This window comes from Leptosomus discolor, unplaced genomic scaffold (genome assembly GCF_034619465.1).
Source record: "Leptosomus discolor isolate bLepDis1 unplaced genomic scaffold, bLepDis1.hap2 HAP2_SCAFFOLD_66, whole genome shotgun sequence".
NCBI lineage: Eukaryota > Metazoa > Chordata > Aves > Leptosomiformes > Leptosomidae > Leptosomus > Leptosomus discolor.
In genome coordinates, this window is record NW_028237818.1 from 674,340 (window position 1) to 691,291 (window position 16,952).

General features: G+C 46.0%; 1 protein-coding gene across 1 annotated transcript in view; it reads right to left on the reverse strand.

Annotated features, from left to right (window-relative positions):
* Nucleotides 1–2,701: 2,701 nt before the first annotated feature.
* The window catches only part of LOC147412718 (serine/threonine-protein kinase PAK 3-like), a 55,371-nt gene continuing 41,120 nt past the window's right edge, over nucleotides 2,702–16,952 (reverse strand). Inside the window, exons 16-22 of the mRNA XM_086481089.1 lie at nucleotides 16,421–16,533; nucleotides 15,424–15,541; nucleotides 14,473–14,572; nucleotides 13,844–14,040; nucleotides 9,786–9,945; nucleotides 4,281–4,398; nucleotides 2,702–2,777 (exon numbers count right to left, since the gene is read on the reverse strand). Coding sequence (XP_086337215.1) covers nucleotides 2,702–2,777; nucleotides 4,281–4,398; nucleotides 9,786–9,945; nucleotides 13,844–14,040; nucleotides 14,473–14,572; nucleotides 15,424–15,541; nucleotides 16,421–16,533 — 882 coding nt within the window. The remainder of the gene's footprint in view (nucleotides 2,778–4,280; nucleotides 4,399–9,785; nucleotides 9,946–13,843; nucleotides 14,041–14,472; nucleotides 14,573–15,423; nucleotides 15,542–16,420; nucleotides 16,534–16,952) is intronic.

A 16,952-nucleotide genomic window follows, 5' to 3' on the forward strand; every position in this document is an offset into this window, starting at 1 on the left:
CCTTCAGTTGGCTCCCTCGTTTACTTTGGATGAAGCGTGAACTATTGGGACCCTCAGGCTCACGCAGCTGGAATCTAAGCTAAACCATTAGGCTGCAGCTTGGGAATCTGCCATGGTGCAAAGCATCGCGTAAACACCCGCACAGTCAACCTCCTGAGCCCTCCGCCACGGCCGGGCCCCTGCTACAGGCACCTGCGCTTTGATCAGACAGAAAGCTTGTCTGCAGCAACGCACAACAGAACCCGACCTCTCGACAAAAGCAGGAGGCTGGATGAGACTGTATTAACACAGAAGTAAGCAGCAGAGATTTGACATTATTTCAATCAGCGCACGCTTACAACCTTTAGAAATCAAAGCACGAACCCTCCCCCGGCAAGAGGCTTACCTCTGCACAGCTGTCAGGCACAGTCCTGCTTACTCGACCTCTCTGCCACTGTTTCACCTCACAGCTGTAAACAGCACAGTGCGTGCCATGTTCCCACTTCACGGGCTGGGGCTGGGATTCTCTGTAGGTGGTGGCCATCTTCTCCTGCAAACTAACATTCAAGGAAACCACGTTTCTAGTGGCCCAGTTTTGTCCGGCGAATGAAGGGGTATTTAGCCCACCACTGCCCAACTAGCACACAGGACAGTCTCAGTGACCGTTTAACAGACACACAGTATTGTTGTTTTTCTTCATGACACGTTAGAAATACCTGAAGTGGAGCTCCCAAACACCTGCCGTACCTAAACACCTGCCAAAGGCAGGCGGATGGATACACCATGGCTAGAAATGGCCTTCAGACTTTCCTAACAGCCTATTAGAAGCACCTGAAAAGAAAGAACTTGACTGAAGCTCTACAATGCAAGATACCGGGATTCTTTAGCAAGATTTCTAACACGGGAACGTGGAGGAGAAAAGAAAGAGCAGAAAGATTTCATCTCTTTCTGGACAGTGTGGCATTTATCAGGCCCCAACATTTACTACACTAGAACTGACCAGAAATAGGAGTTCGACATGTGCTTAATTTGGAATCCCAAATATTTAATAAAACACAACATAGTGCCAATCTGCCTTCTGGCCCCAGACTTTCCCCAACAAAGCCAGGGGAGCCCACAGCACCAGAGTTTGCTCTAACTACACTTCACCAGTTTGTCCTAAGAATGCTTTGAGAAAATTCATTTGGATTTCAGTACCTTTTCAGTGTCCTTTCTGATGACAGCCACTGTAGAAAGATTTTACTGGGAGATACAACATGACTAATTCTCGCTTGTAGCTCCTGCTTAGAAAGGGATTTGAAATCTCCTCCGTCCATGGACTCCACATCTCTAGGATTTAAAGCTTCCGAGGCTTCAGGAATTTCTAGAGGAACATCCCATATTTCATTGGGCCTTACACTAGTACTTTCAGGGCACCTGTAAAGAGCATAAAGTCATTGGAACGGGAAGTTGAAAGCCATTTGAGACAACACAAAAAAGAGCTCAATCAACAGTTCAACATGACGGGAATCACTCAACGCGGAGAAGAGCGAAGAACAAGTAACTTAGAAAAGCAGACAAAAAAAGGCAAAATCATTTCTAAGTGCTGAAACACTTAGGAGAGTACCTTGCTTTTATTCCCCTTCAGAAGGCATCCTTGCACGTTCTGCTGAGAGATGGCAGCACTACACAGTCCAGGCTGCCAGCAGAAAAGCAAGCCTGACACAAACGGACTGCTGAACATTCACGTTTGCGTCTGGCTTAAAAGACATCAAATGACCGACATCAAGCTTCTGGGAGATCAGTGTTGTCTCCGAGCGAAAGCTGCAACATTCTGCTTCTAAGATGTGTAAGTATTCCTTCCAGACGTGAAGATGACGAACGTCAGCCAAACATTTACCTTTCTAGCGGTCCCTGAGCATACAAACGCACTGCAACCGGTGCCAGCACTGTCCTCAGCAGAGTCCCGAGTGAAGTCTGGTCATGCAACACCTTGACGAAAACTTGTTTAAATGGCCTGAACCGGATAGAATAAAGCCCAGCAGCAACCCAGAGGTGGCTGGTAGGTACTTTGAGCCACAGCCCGGCTCAGGACAAGCCTGTGTGAGCTGCGCCAGCTAGAGCCGTAAGAGACTGCAGCTCCAACAAAAACCTGTGAACACAAAAGAACTGGCTTCTGGTAACCACCGCTGACCAAAGGAGACAGCAAGCGTGAGTTTAACTGTGGGCACTGCTGGGCCGCCAGGAAGAAGCTCTGTTCTCGGAGATCTACCACCCGTCTATGCCTTCCTTCACGGGAAGGAAACAAACTGCTCTGGCAGAGAGAAATTCCCTGAAGCTTTGACTCACCCACTGCCCACTGCCCCACAGTTATTTCTGCAAACCTGCCTGGGGCAGGCGTTTGGAAACCAACGGGTAAAACAGCCGCCTTGTAGAACCAGGGAAGAAAGGAACACCAAAGCTCACAAGCAACGCTTGCCGTGTGTCCAACCAGCCTGAACTGGGAAACGGACAGAGGCAACGTGCCACAGAGAGCTCTCCCAAGTGAAGCACACGTTACGAGTCCTCCAACACCCTCTCTAGTAACTCCAGTACAGCAGTATCACTGCACACCCATCAGCAAAAACCATCTGTTTGGAATGAACTTCAGGCTCCAAGGTTGCTCCCCGGAATTCTGCATGGACTACTTCCTATCCCAACGCAAGAGCGAGGTGACTAAGGTTTGCTGGCCAGCAAGCCAGCTTCAGCGGAGCTGTGCTCTCCCGCTTAGAGTCTCTTCTACCAGTTCAGGGCTGGCCTGGGCATCCCCCAACAACAACCTTAAACACGGAAGAGTAATCCTAACGGGAGCCGGTGGCACCTCTCCTTTCCTGAAGGGCAGAAACGCCAGGGAGAGAGAGGAGGGAACAGAACAGAGGGAACAGAGGGAGAAGGAACCAAGGTCAGGAGAGCAGAGGGTATTGGGGGGGGGGGGCAGAGGCACACTCCTGAAGGGACCGAGGCCTGCGGAGGGCCCACGCTGAAGCACGGGAAGCAAAGAGCACGGAGGAAGGAGCAGCGGGGAGAAACGTCTGGTCCTGGCCCCAGCCCCTGCCCTGCCCATGGCCTCACCGAAGGGACTGAGGGGAGCCGGGGCATCAGGGGAGGAGAGGGGCTTGGAGCAAACTTGCGCTGGGAAAGGGAGAGGGGGCTGCTGTAACTGTTTGGGTACAATGCTTGCACCAGTCTTGAAGGATTTATGCTAATTAGCAATAAACTAAAGTAAATTGAGTCTGTTTTGCCCACAACAGTAGTCGGTAAGCAACTTCCCTGTCTTCTGTCATGTTGACCCATGAGATTTCTTGCTCCTCTTTCTTCTGTTTTCTCCCCAGTCCAACCAAGGAGGGGGCAGTGAGCGAGTGACCACAAAAATCCACATTAGGCAAGCCACCAACTTTAGACACTTACAGTAAAGTCACACGGCTGCTTGTTTGCAGCTGCCACACAATAAAACACCCCAGTGACAGTGACAAAACAACTCTGCTGTTCAGGTTTCAATAAAGCTCCTTCACTTGACAAAAACCTGACTGAAAAGCGTGACCAGTAAGGAAAAGTCTTCCTAGGATTTAGTCGTATTTCTGAGCTAAGAGACGAAAATCCACTTACTTGCTTCCTCCTGAAAAAAGCAAATTCAGAAATTCCCTTTCGGAATCAAAATTTTCTACACAGCAATCTTCTTATTCTCATCCCTATTCAAGAGTTATTCACGAGAGAGTAATGACTGTTTTTCACAAACACAGCCCACGGATTAGCCTTCCAAAAAGCCAACAAACTAAATGCAGCCCTGTCATCTCCTTATCAGCCCCATCTCCCCCAGCAGGCTTCCCAACCCTTCTGTCTGTGGCTGTCACAGCTGGTTACCTCAGTACTTCTTCTCCAACAACAGACCTTCCACAGAGACGACTCACCTCAGCTGCAGGTCCAACACACAAAAGGGGTATTTCTTTCCTTACTACAAGGGAAGGGGAACCTTCACGATAACCAGTTTGGGAGGACTGGGCACTTAAGCACACTACAAGTACGATGCAGACATTTCATCTCCACCTTCTCCATCAACTACAATTCCAATACATGACGTTGGTCAAGATTCAGCTGGAGAACTCGATCACGCCAAACTGCAGAGTTACACTCTGTAACTCACATCAGCTGAGGAATGTGACTTGTCATGAATTTATCACAAATGTGGTAAGTTACAGTCACTGGAGGCAACATATTAAAGCCAGAAACTTTACTACACAAATTCAGTATCTCCACATACTTTACGTTACGCACAGAGTACTTACCCCGTTATGTAGGACGCCAGGTCTTCTTTAACTAGCTGGCAGTTAATACTAAAGATTCTTCCAGGAGGAGCAGGGGAGTCCACGAGTTCAACAGACAAGATGTTCGCCTCTAAAATTTCTGTGAATGAATAATATAAACAGAACTACAGCCACCCAATGACAGTATAAAGACTACTGACGGCTTTGGAGGCAAATGGTACTATAAAAGACAGAATTCTGTAAAATGACATTTTGTTTATAAAGCAATTGATTCTGAACATCAACAAAATGCAGAGGCTTAGCTTTGCACGTATCTACAAAATTTAACTTCAAATACACCAATAATTACACCATGTTTTTGTACAAAAAAGCCAACTGCTACATGTCATTTCATTTATGAGATGGGCTCCAAACCACCATCCCCCAGGCGCTGAAAAATAACGAGCTACAGGTTAACAATAAATGGTGTTGAGAAAAATCCTACTAAGGCATAGATGTGTTAGCTGAAATTCTTCTTGCTTGTTTCTTCTTTTTGCGATGCTTTACAGCCGCAGCAATCCCACTCCCAGCTACCAGTAAAGTCAGAAGAGTCAAGGACAGCGAGCACTTCTGGAAACAGGCCCCTCTTAATAAACCAAGACACTTATGTCCCTCAAGGCTGGTGTGGTCCGTAAGAGGAGCCATAACCAGAGCTTTTGTCAGCAGTCATCATCTGTTAGGTCTCCTCCAGCTGGCTCATGGTGAGATACTCTCACTCCAGGCCACCTGTCACAAGTACGAGCACAAGCGCTTCCAACAAACACTATCTAAAACACGAGAGTGCATGTTTCAACGTTTGAGTCAATTCAATCATACTGAAACAGAAACTCAATAACTTACCAAAAATTGAACACAGCAGAATTTTACCTTCAGTCATTTCTCCAAATCTTGCCTTGGCTTCTCTGTTCCACTCGTCTGCCCCTTTGCAGGGCTCAATGCCAGCCAGCCTGCACCTGATCGCCTACAGGAGGACTCAAGTTATCGATCTCCCATCACGCACCAAGGCCGTCTCACCACAGCCCCGTCACAGCCTCTGCTTTGCGCTCACGCAGGACAGCGAGACAGCGTGACCTCGGCTTCTGCTGCCACGTCACCGCCATTTGATTGGATCTGAATTAAACACACACACACTATACAGACACCTCCTCACCCCAAGGCAGCCTCAGATTTCATTTAAAACTGGATGAAACTGGATGATCCAAAACCAATTAAACGGGTTTTCAATGTGACAAGGAACTGGCTTAACATTTTATTTACTTCTGAACGTTAACAACCCTCGCCTTCCTCTTCCATCCACCCAGATTCTGTTTATTTTGAGTATTTAATCCAGGCGAGCTCTAATTTACCTTTTCTGGAAAGCTCAGAAACTCCTTTTTGACTCTGCGTATGTCTTTAAGAGTTAAGGTGGCAACATTGCCAAAGTCAACATATTTCACCAAAACTGCTTGATGACTTGGCAGCCCTTCAAGAAAAACAGCCCAAGTTATTAAAACAAAAAATGAGTATCTGATACAGGTTAAAGCACCCGAATTTCAGAGCAAACCCCACATTTACACCATACAATCATCAAATATCACAGCTTCAAGTGTCCTACAACCCAGTTCCAAAACTCTGTTCTTTGAGAGTCAGCTCTGTCACGTTCCTGCAACGACAGAGTTCGCAGTTTGGTCCCCTTCCATCTAACCACTTCATGAGACCCTGGCACATCAAGTATGTGCCCAGGAGACACGCGAGCACACAGGCACGCGGCGCTGCCCACACAGGCAGCACAGGAGCCAGCACAAGAACGGCCAGTCCCCTTCGGAATTGCCATGGGGAATAAGCGACCCACGCGAGCTAGGCTCAGAGGTTGGCTTAACAGACAAACCTGTAGTGCAAACTGTAGCAGTAAGAGAAAAATTATTTAAAATAATTAGATCATAGAATTTCAATAATATATAGAAAATGAAGTATACCGCTTCTCTTGATTTAAAGAAAAGTAAAAATGCATAACCCACTCCAGTAACAGCAAAAGGTCATAACATGCATTAGTACTACTGACTCTATGAACCTCCCGCCAGTCTAAGAACGCCCAGTGAAAACAACAGCTTTGTTACTGCTCACAGCCCGTGATCTAGAGCCACATCTGACTTCCCAACCCAGCGTTAGAGCGAAAGAATCAAGACTTCACCTAGAATCTGCGCTCTGTACCAATTCCCATCTTCCCACTTTGCCACGCAGGCTTGGCCTTCAACTGGGCAGAGCATCTCCACGTTTGTCCCATGCTCATGTCTATACACCTCCTGAATTTTCTTTGCAGGAGACAGAGAATCCAGGCTGTCTGTCTAAAAGGAGAAAAACAAATCTCACACACACACACACACACACACACACCCCCCGCACCCCTGCCCCGTGGTACTGTTGCTCTCTTAAGGGCCATTTTCTCTAGCAATGTACTTCCTAGGCCTCCCCCAACATGACACAGCGGTTAGGAACACCTCACGTGAATCAAAGAGCCTGACAATTGTTGGATATTGCCCTGTCCAATCTCTGCTTGAAACAGTAAACCACTGCATGCCCGCATAGGAACTAACCATCTAACAAAACTGACCAAAATGTGTTAACCTTCCGGAATTCTAAGAATTCCTGGAATCAAGTTAGGATTGTAAGAATTAATCTCACCTACTAATTCCAGGAATCCTAAAACCGGTTACAAGCGACGGACAGTAGCTTATTTAAGGTGGACGACAAGTAGCCAAACGTTAAAAGGTTTGTTCAGAGTTTTATTTAAACAGACCTTATTTCTAAACTTACCCACTGCAGATAGAAATCACTCGGACTATTAATGTGAGAAACTACGACTGAGACTTCTCTCTCCTGTGGAATCCTAGGTGGGCTATACTGCAGGATGGTACTTCCTAACTGACGGGGAAGCTGTGCTCTAAACCTGAGGTAAATAAAATACAACTTGGAATAAATTCTCTCAAAATTAACCGAGAAGGAACCCTTTTCTATTCAAATGTCAAGCTGCCCGTTAAAAAAGTGCAAAATGGTCTTATCAAAATAACTCGATTCGTGTTTGTATGAATAGCTTGACCTTCCCTTCCTGCAGCTGATGCAGCCAATTCTCTCTCATGCTTCTCCCATCACAAACAGAGCACACGAACGACACATGGCAGCTGGCTCCTCAAGACATTTTGTTATTTGGGATGCCCTAGCGCACATTTAAATTGTTAAAAGAAAGACAGTAAAAGGCTAGAATCCACTACCTTGCCAGAACCTTTGCCTTTTCCTCACTTAGGAGGAAAGGCAATTACCCGAGGAACACAGAGGCTGTAAAAAATGACCTCCTGCTGCTCTCATACGTGACGACTTAGATGACGTGACTGCTGAAACAATAAACATCTCTATTACTTGTACTATGAACGTGTAGATGCGGTGCTTAGGGACATGGCTCAGCAGCAAACTTGGCAGTGTTACTTTTACGGTTGGACCCGATGATTTTAAAGGTCTTTTCCAACCTCACCGATCCTAGGGAACAATCACGGGATCGTATCGTTAAACGCCAGCCACAGCTGAAAAGCACAGCACAGAAAAATCTCTTCAGCGACACGGGGAAACAGTTGGGTGAAGCACAAGTAAAACCGAGATGTCAGAACTGAAACACTAACTGGATGACCTGGAATGCCAACTGCAATACCAGTATCTGCAGCTTTGCTTTGTTTCATCACACTCTTAGACACCCACTAGCACACGCAGATTTTTTTTTTTTATTTTAAAATTTAATTTCCAATAAATATTTAACCATTAGAAGAACAGGTAAGTTACTGTACCTAGCCTCTTCATTAAAAAACAACAATACTTCCTGCCCTGTTGTTCCCCATCCAATCATGCCCAAGTTTTTAAAAACAGATGTCACCTCATTGGTGTTCAGGAAGAACCTCGAGAGAAGAGAAGAAACGTTACAGAAGGTGATGTGAACACCTCATCACTCTGACAGTTTGCCATAGACCGTATTTTTCACCACAATATTCATCGAGGGACAAAGTAAGAGATTAATCACCTACTCCAGTTCCATTCCTCCCCTCCTATTAAGAACCGATTTGGTTGCTCATCTACCTTCACATTCAGACTTAAAAACTCTCTTGCCTTTTGCTTTCTCTCTCTCTCACGCGCAGAGTACTCCAAAATTCACTCGCTGAGTTTTCACCCCTACACCCAGTTCAATTCAACAGATCATTCTGCACAGAGAAAAGGAATTCCCCAACAGTCCTGAAGAACACCACCATAACTGAAGTCCAAAATCTACCTTCTCTTTGTTCTGCTTATCGCTACGCTCACGAACAGCCGCTTCTTTCACCGATGAAAGCCAGCAAAACCCTTTAAGTGCCTTCACAGTCAGACTGACAGAACTGCAAATGTAACTCCACTGAATCAAACCCTCGGCTCCGCTGTCCGGTTACAACAAGCAATTGGTGAAAACTGGAGCGTAAGCAGTACGGAACAGCCCACCTTCTCTTCTCCCCTCACCCCTTCAGGAACGCACCCACCCTTCGCTCTGCAGCACTTCATGTCTACAGAATGGGCCTCAACTCCTGCGCACCTCCTAGTTGTGACTTCTTTCACCTTTGCTGTTATTCGGGAGTGGCACCAGCATGTGAGGCCTCTACCAGATCTCCTTTTTTCCCCCCCTGTTCGAGTTCTTCAAAGGTCTTCCAATGCAAACGAGCTTGATTTTGTCATGTTTTAGCTTTCTTCTAGGTTGGGAGAGGTTGCCATTGTGCATTTCAATAGGCTTCTCCGACATTCTCATTCACCACTGACATCTTCAAAACAGCCCCTACCTACTAAGTCACCAAGTTCACTAGAAGATGATTATGAAGACTCCTTTATCCATATTCTAACGACTCAACTGACACAGCACAGGGGGAGTGGTAACCTTCTCAAGCACTGGAGCAGGCTGCCCAGGGAGGTGGCTGAGTCACCAGCCCTGGAGGCATTTGGCTGAGAGAACTGGGGTTGCTCAGCCTGGAGAGGAGAAGAGGCCGGGGAGTCCTTGCAGCCACCTTCCAGTGCTGAAAGGGGCTTATCCGGAAGATGGGGACAGACTTTTTAGCGGGGCCTGTTGCAATAGGACAAGGGGTAACGGTTTTAAACTATAAGAAGGCAGATTCAGACTAGATATGGGGAAGAAATTTTTTACCGTGAGGGTGGTGAAACACTGGCACCGGCTGCCCAGAGAGGTGGCAGAAGCCCCATCCTTGGAGACATCCAAGGTCAGGCTGGATGCGGCTCTGAGCAACCTGATGCAGCTAAAGATGTCCCTGCTCACTGCAGGGGGGCTGGTCTAGATGGCCTCCAATGGTCCCTTCCAACCCAAACCACTGTAGGATTCCACTTGTTTTTCAGCTGAAAAGCACCGAGAGTGGAGACTAACACGAGGGGGCTCCATCTGATGCCTTCGAGTTCAGCTGATGACAAAACCAGGACACAGCGCAGCTCTTTCACCTGCAGCCGCTTCGCGTTTTATCGGCAGAAGGTTCTGGGCAGACCCTCGCCTGCCCACGTCCACCTCCAGGCAGCAGCTCAAAAAGGCCTGAAACTCAGCGGACAGTTGCTCGGGGTTCTGCAGCTCTGGTGTCCTGTTGGTCACTATCAGATCCATCGCCTAGAGAGACAAGAAACACGAGACTCCACCTGTTTCTTTCTTACCCAGAGCTGCTCATAGGGAGCCTGTTTTTTAAGGTCCAGTCTCCAGGGCCAGTTTCTTCCCTGGCAAAGGGTTAGAGATGATTTTTCTATACCTACAAAACAAACCCCGATGCAGCCACAGCTACTCCAACATCAACGTGATCTTGCCTTGACAGCTGATTGCAGTGGCTGACCTCATTAGTAGGAACTACATCAGCAAAAGCACAGTTTGCTTCTCCATGCATCGACACCAGCTTTCCTGGCTATTTTAAAGAGTGAATTCGGGCCAGCTGTATTATTTCAAAGGATGATTACATAAAATGCATCCCTGCAGTGCTCACTGCTCCCTAAAGTACAGCTTCCTTAAAACAAACCTAGTCCAGATTTTTGCTCTATTCTAGATAGAAATGGTAAATGGATGAAATAAAAACTAGATCCATCAGCTTATTCCTTGGATAAACAGAAGCATTTGGAACCTCATTTCCAACACAGACATGTAAGCTGTACGCACAATTTTATTAGGAAGAAAAAACACTATTGGGCAGACAGGAGCCACCTGCAACTATGTCAGCAGTCTCCAAATTCCAGATCAGCAAGTCTTCCTGACAGACCTCAGGCCAAGGAATTAGAACAGAATTTTGCAAAACATGGGGCGAGCATTATCCGGGGCAGTTCACTTGGAACCAAGGTCTCACATGCTGAGAAGCTGGACAGATGAGCTCATTCTGCTTTTGTAAGACGTTCTTTAGAAACGCAAGACAAACGTTTTGAACTGTTTGCACCTAAACTTGCAGAATATGTCCCAAATATACAGCAATAATAATGGAAATAGGCCTAGGAGTCTTCCATACAAATGTCCGCCATGACAAGAACAGCTCTGCGCTACTGGCATTTAAAGAGACGGTGGCCAAAGGGACTTTGCTCTTATCCTCTTAAACACAGAGGAAAAATTCCAGGCCTAAAAAGGCAAATGAACTATCCTAGAGGAAAAACAATAAAAGGAAGTTTCTCTACTTTTCCCACAACAGAAGTGTCACAAAATCAGTCCTGTCCCGTCCCTCTGCAGCTGCCCTCAGGCACCGGGCACAGCGGTGAGCCGGAGGGCCTGTCCTCACTGCGGTTAAATGGTGCTGCCCCAGGGACGTCCCTTCTCCTGCGGTAAAGGAACACAGCACCCATGGCAGCCTTGGGAATTTTATTCCGGCTCCATTCGCCTGGCTGTGAAACAGGAGTGCCAGGACAAAGGGAGCTCTTTCAGCTGCTCCTTTCTTCACAGAACTCCAATCAGCAGAGTCATCTGTAGCTGGGTACTGCACCTTTTAAACAGTTCTACGACCACAGAAAAAGATCTAGGGGAAGCTGAAGCACCTTCTTGCCGTGTCTCTTTTGCTTTCCTGTGATCCAGCTGGCAGAGAAAAGCAAGTACAGTACAAAGGAAAGAAGTGTTTGCAGTAGCTGCAAAGGGGCAATAAGCTCATGGATTTCTTTAACGTACCAAGAAAGAAGAATGGATTTGGCATACAGCTGCAGTCTGTGAAAATGAGACCCTAAAGTTATCCAGGGCACCCAGATACATGACGGAACAACATATGGATGATTTAGAAGCCTGAAACTGTAGAAGATTCACAGCATTTGGAAAATATGTTATAGGTTTGAAGAAAATTGATGCAGTGTGGTTAATAAAGGAAAAAGCAAACAGAAATGCCTGGGATTTGGTTTGTTGGGTCTTCTTAAAACTGAAACTGGGGAGGTCCGACCGGCATTTCAAAGGATATTTATCGCACCAGTATTTGTCCCTCAGGCCCCAGGCATACGCCTGGTGGAAGGAAATCACAGTGAGAGAAAACAAACACCGTCACAGAAATATCCAGGCCACTCTTGGCTGGAAAATGGTTCATTCCTGTGAGTTCTGCATCGGCTGGGAAGAACTTGAGCAACAGGGGATGCGTTTGCTCTGCACATGGAAAACAACAAACGCATCGACATTAAGCCTGGTTTTAACTCTACGATTAATGATCCTTTAATGCCCTTATAGTATATTTCGGTATTTCAATCCATGTCGGTAATGGAAGCTGCTGCGTGCCTTGCACTATTGAAACACGCAAAGTTTGAAAGAGCATCCTTTGGTTTCCAGGCTTCGCAGAACTCCCTGGATGGGGTCTAAATGTGACTATTAAACCCAACAGCTACTGTGTGCCATCAGCTAAAACCTGACCTGCAAACACAGGCCTTGCTTATCAGCTCTCCTGTCTGGATGCAGCTGAGAGCTCTCACTGCACTCTGTGATTCCACACACAACAGCAGAGGGATCCTGTCCCTGCTGGGGATGATTCACCTTCATAAAACCAGCTGGGAACTGGGGAACTTCAGGCGGTCCATCACAAGCTGTTCACTGTTCCCAGCTCAGGGGCAACAGCCTCTGCCCAAGAGCCCAGGAAGTGAACACAGACGGGACCAACTCCAGGTGCCTGATTTTAACCTCCTGCAGGTTGACTCAGGCACCTGAAGATGCCTTGAAGCTCCAAGTGCTCAAGCTGATCTCAACTCCCGCAGCAGACGAGGCATGTATGAAGAAAAAGAGCATCTCAAATAATCTGGGCAAGGGCAGGAATGGCTGAATGTGAATTTGATCAGAGATAAGAAATCCAGTTCCCTTCCTCACAGTCGACCTGAAGCTTCTCGAGGAGCCCTAATTAACAGTTGAGGTTAATGAAGCTTGGAATTTTCAGCCTCCAAACCAGGGACACAGGCCTACTGCCACCCTGCCAGCTGTGCTGCACTCAGCTGACTCAGTATCAGGCTGAACCCAAACCTGTTTGCTTCTTCTCCCCCCTCACGAGGTGGCACAGCGCACGCTGCTCCTTCTGTGTGCACTGGAACGAAAAACCTTGGGGCACCTACCAAACCAAAAGAAGTCTTCCAAGAAAACTCAGGAACCTTTGTTCAGAGTGGAGGATTGACACTGGTGTAGCTGTTGTATTCCTTTCTTAAGTAGCCTGCCAGGGGGTATGTCCTGATCCTTCTGCTGTTTCTTCTCTCAGCCTGCAGCACGCACTCTGGGTGCTGTAGAGTAGGGAGAGTGCAGCCTTACTGCTGTGAGAAAAGCTACGCATCATGCTCTATTTTAATTCCAGCCTTAACAAAAATTCTGTGTCTATACACATGGGTCACAATTAATTTCCTCATAAATTCCTGCATCCCTATCAGGAATTAACTGTGCAGCATCTAAGTTTGTTCCAGCTACCAGTCAAGAGGTTTTATCTTTATATACATTCCTCCACTATTACACACCCATTTGGGATAAGAGCTGGTCATTTCATGTTAAGAAATGAGGATGAAGCTGAAAACTTCAAATCATTAAAAATACATTCATTTACTACAAGTTTCTGTGCTAAAACACATTTTCAGGAAGTTATTTGCTAATGAATAATTATGGCATTTCTATAAGCAGTGACACCTCCTGAAAGGCTCAGGTAAGCCATCGGCACTGACCCGTTTGAAAAGACTTCTCTGCCTGCAGACACAGCTGGAATGCTTTTCAGAAAAACTCCCCAACTGGAGAAACTTGCCGCTGAAAAATCGCTGTCACTCAGAGATACAGCTCAAAGAGAGTTCAAAAAACATACGAAGTATTTCAAGCCCCGTTGAAGGCAGAAATGGCATGTTTCTGAACTGGATACAAGTCACTGCTCTTTGGAGGTTCTCCCCTTGACGTCACCAAAGCTACAGTAGATGCTGCTGCGCTCCCTGACAGCTTTAGAAGTGGCCCATGGGGGAACTAGTTCCAGCTGATGCGGCTCGGGTTTTGTCTCATGGGGGACTAAACACGGGATAGATTTGAAAGACACTGGTATCTGATTTTATGTGCACCTTACCCTGAGAGGATCTTCACTAAAGTAAGGAGGTTCTCCATCCACCATCTCTATAGCCATGACCCCAGGCGACCAGATGTCCACCTTGGGGCCATAGGCTTCTTTTCTCATCACTTCTGGTGCCATCCAGTATGGAGTCCTGAGCATTGTGCTCCGTCGACTCTGCTCAGGGATGATCCGAGCACAGAAGCCAAAATCAGCTGAGGAGAAAAACAAGTGGTGTTAAAGGCAGCTTGAATTAGGAAGGCGAGCAAAAGAAATCCCCACTCTATACCTGAGAACACGGTGTGGAATCTATCTGGAAAAGCTGCCATGCTCTGTTTACTCAGTGCTGTAGCCACGGAAATACTGATTTGGCCACTTAATAACACCCCTCAAGTTTTCTGCAGTGGCTTTTATTGACTTGAACCGTTAGACTGTAACTGCCTCCCTCTGGAAGGGCCACACACAAACTAAAGCCACTCTTGACACCTTTTTCCTTTCTCTGCCTCTCTGCATGTTGGAACTGTCCTCGGAGCTGGCAGCAGTGGTCAGCGCACTGCCACAGGCATCCCTTTTGGGGAACTGGCCATCAGTCAAAAGCAGCCCCGTGCCACAGCCTGGGAAGGCTGTGCCTGACCAGGAATACCCACCCAATTTGACAGACCTGTCCATGCCAAGTAGAATGCTGTTGCTTTTGATGTCCCTGTGAATCACTTGCTTTAAATGAAGGAAATCCAGGGCTTGAAGGCACTGATACGTAAAAAACAAACATGAGGGTAAAAATTAATGACCTGATTTCACCACACAAGAAAGGAAATGCCTCTAAAAGATTTAATTTCTAGATTAATTGTGAGTAACGCCCAAATATTGCGCTGTCCAGAGGAATAGCTTGGTGCTTCAACTTACTATTAAAGTAATAACTTTCCAAATAAAGGCTTATCAGGTTTGGAAAGAGAAATGTCCATTACTGTCACAGACTAGCCCCTGAAAGCACAGGCAGGATGGCTGCTGCCCAATCAGTGTGCTATCTCCATCCGTATGACAAACTATGTTTTGCCAAAAATGAGAAAGTCCCTTCCTTCGGTTTGAAGTGGATCACTGTTGGGTGGGAGGTTGCAGGACAAAGATTTTATTGTCAGGCTCTATAGCAGGTTTGGAAATAGCACCTTAGTCATTTTTCAGAAGCAAATGCCATTTTGGGTCGAATGCTATCCTTTTAAGCTGAGGACTCTGACAAATGAGTCTCTCCTTTGCCTTGCTGTTCTTTTAAAAATCTGCCACCAGCATGTTTGCTTTTACAGGCAAGGAATGCAGTACAGACATGCTCCAGGCACGTGTTTAAAGAGGTAGAGCTGAGAAGAGTAAAAAAAGAAAAAAAAAAAAAAGAAAAGATAACACAGTAACAGTGTTTCAGAGTGTAATGACAGAGGACAGTAAGTGCAGCGATACTGGCAGGCAGTTCACTTAAGGTGCCCTTTCTTCTCCATATCATAAAGCAACGCAGAAACAAAGCTCTCAAGATGAAATCCCTCATGTTCTTACCACCTGTTCACCAGTACCATCCTGTCCAAGGAAGAGGAAGCACACGCGGGATCCCTCACCTCCCTGCAGACAGCTGCCATCTGCTCTTCATCCATACAAAACTGGGTAACAACATCTCTTAAACAGCCACCAGCCATGTATTCCATCACCACCCGGAGCTCATCACCGACCAGGTGGCTGAAAGAAGAAAACAAGGGCACTGAGATGAACAGGCACAGCTAAATTACCTCATGGAAAAGACTGCTGGTGGCTTTTGTTTCCAGGTCATTTTCAAACGAAGACAGAATAAAATGACTAGACGTTCCTTCTAGGCTATACAGGACTTAGAATCTGTGCAGCCTAAATGAGAAAGGCATGCGAGTGAAAAATTACATGTCTTAGATGGCAAGCAAGTGAAAAATGCAGTTTACCAACAGCAAAGATAAATCTGGAACCAGGACATAGCACATCATCTGGTTCATCATCTTAACGCAAAGATTCCAGGATTAACTCCAGAAACAAGGCAACACAACTTTCATAGACATCCATGGTAGGAGGGTGTGTACCACTGAGGACAGAAATTGGTCCACAGTTTGGAAAACCTTACATAAAAAACACACAGAGAGAGGAAAAAAAAATTTAAAACTGGCAAATGATGTGTTTCTGGAAACAAGAACCTAGTCTTCCTGGCATCCACAGTAATGGAAAATAGTGGGAACAGCCCAACGGAAATAATTTCTGTGAGGACTTATCAGCACTTATCATAAGACAGAGAAAATATGATCAATTTAAAAAAAAAAGGAACAAAAAAACCCCAACAACAAAACAACACAGAGGTAGTGAACTCATGGGCTGTTGTTTTAGTAAGACATGGCTGATGCACATTTTTAAAAACAGTCTTCAAACTATATATGCCAGAAAAGATTAACGCAGACAAAACACAATCTTCTCCCAGAAATTGTATATGAGTAGATAAATAATGAAGAGGTCAATCTTCTGCCAGAGACCAGAAGTTTTTTAATCTTTGGCTTGTAGTACGTAAATGAACATTCATGTGATAGTACCAGAACTACTTACCTGTCTAAACAGTTAACAATATTTGGATTCCTATTTTCCCTCATCACCAGGCTTTCGTTAAGAGCTCGTTCCTTTTTGTGCTGTTGTTGGAGATTCATTTGTTTTATGGCCACCTGAAATGACATTAAAAACCATTCATTTGAGCAGTCTGTGGTACGAGATCAGAATGAACATGAAGGGAGTGGGTTTGGAATGACACAGCAGAGCTCTGCCAAGCTGTCTTGTTATTAGACCTAAGAGGTCAGTAACTCACACTACAACGCCCTATTTCTTTGCTAGCTTGGGTGCTGCTTGCAGGACACATGGCCAAATACATTTTGCCTTGTAAATCTGTCAAAATGGTCTACCATTTTTAGGTCTATCTACGTTCTTTTCAAATGGCCTTAGTGTATCACGGTATTATTATTCATGCACGCTTTCAAGCAGGAAGTGATTTTATTGCTGTGAAAACATAAAACCAGCTGGTAATGCTTTAGCAATCGTGATTTTTGATCATTATTTCAGCAATTGCTGGTGTTCTTGACTGCATAAC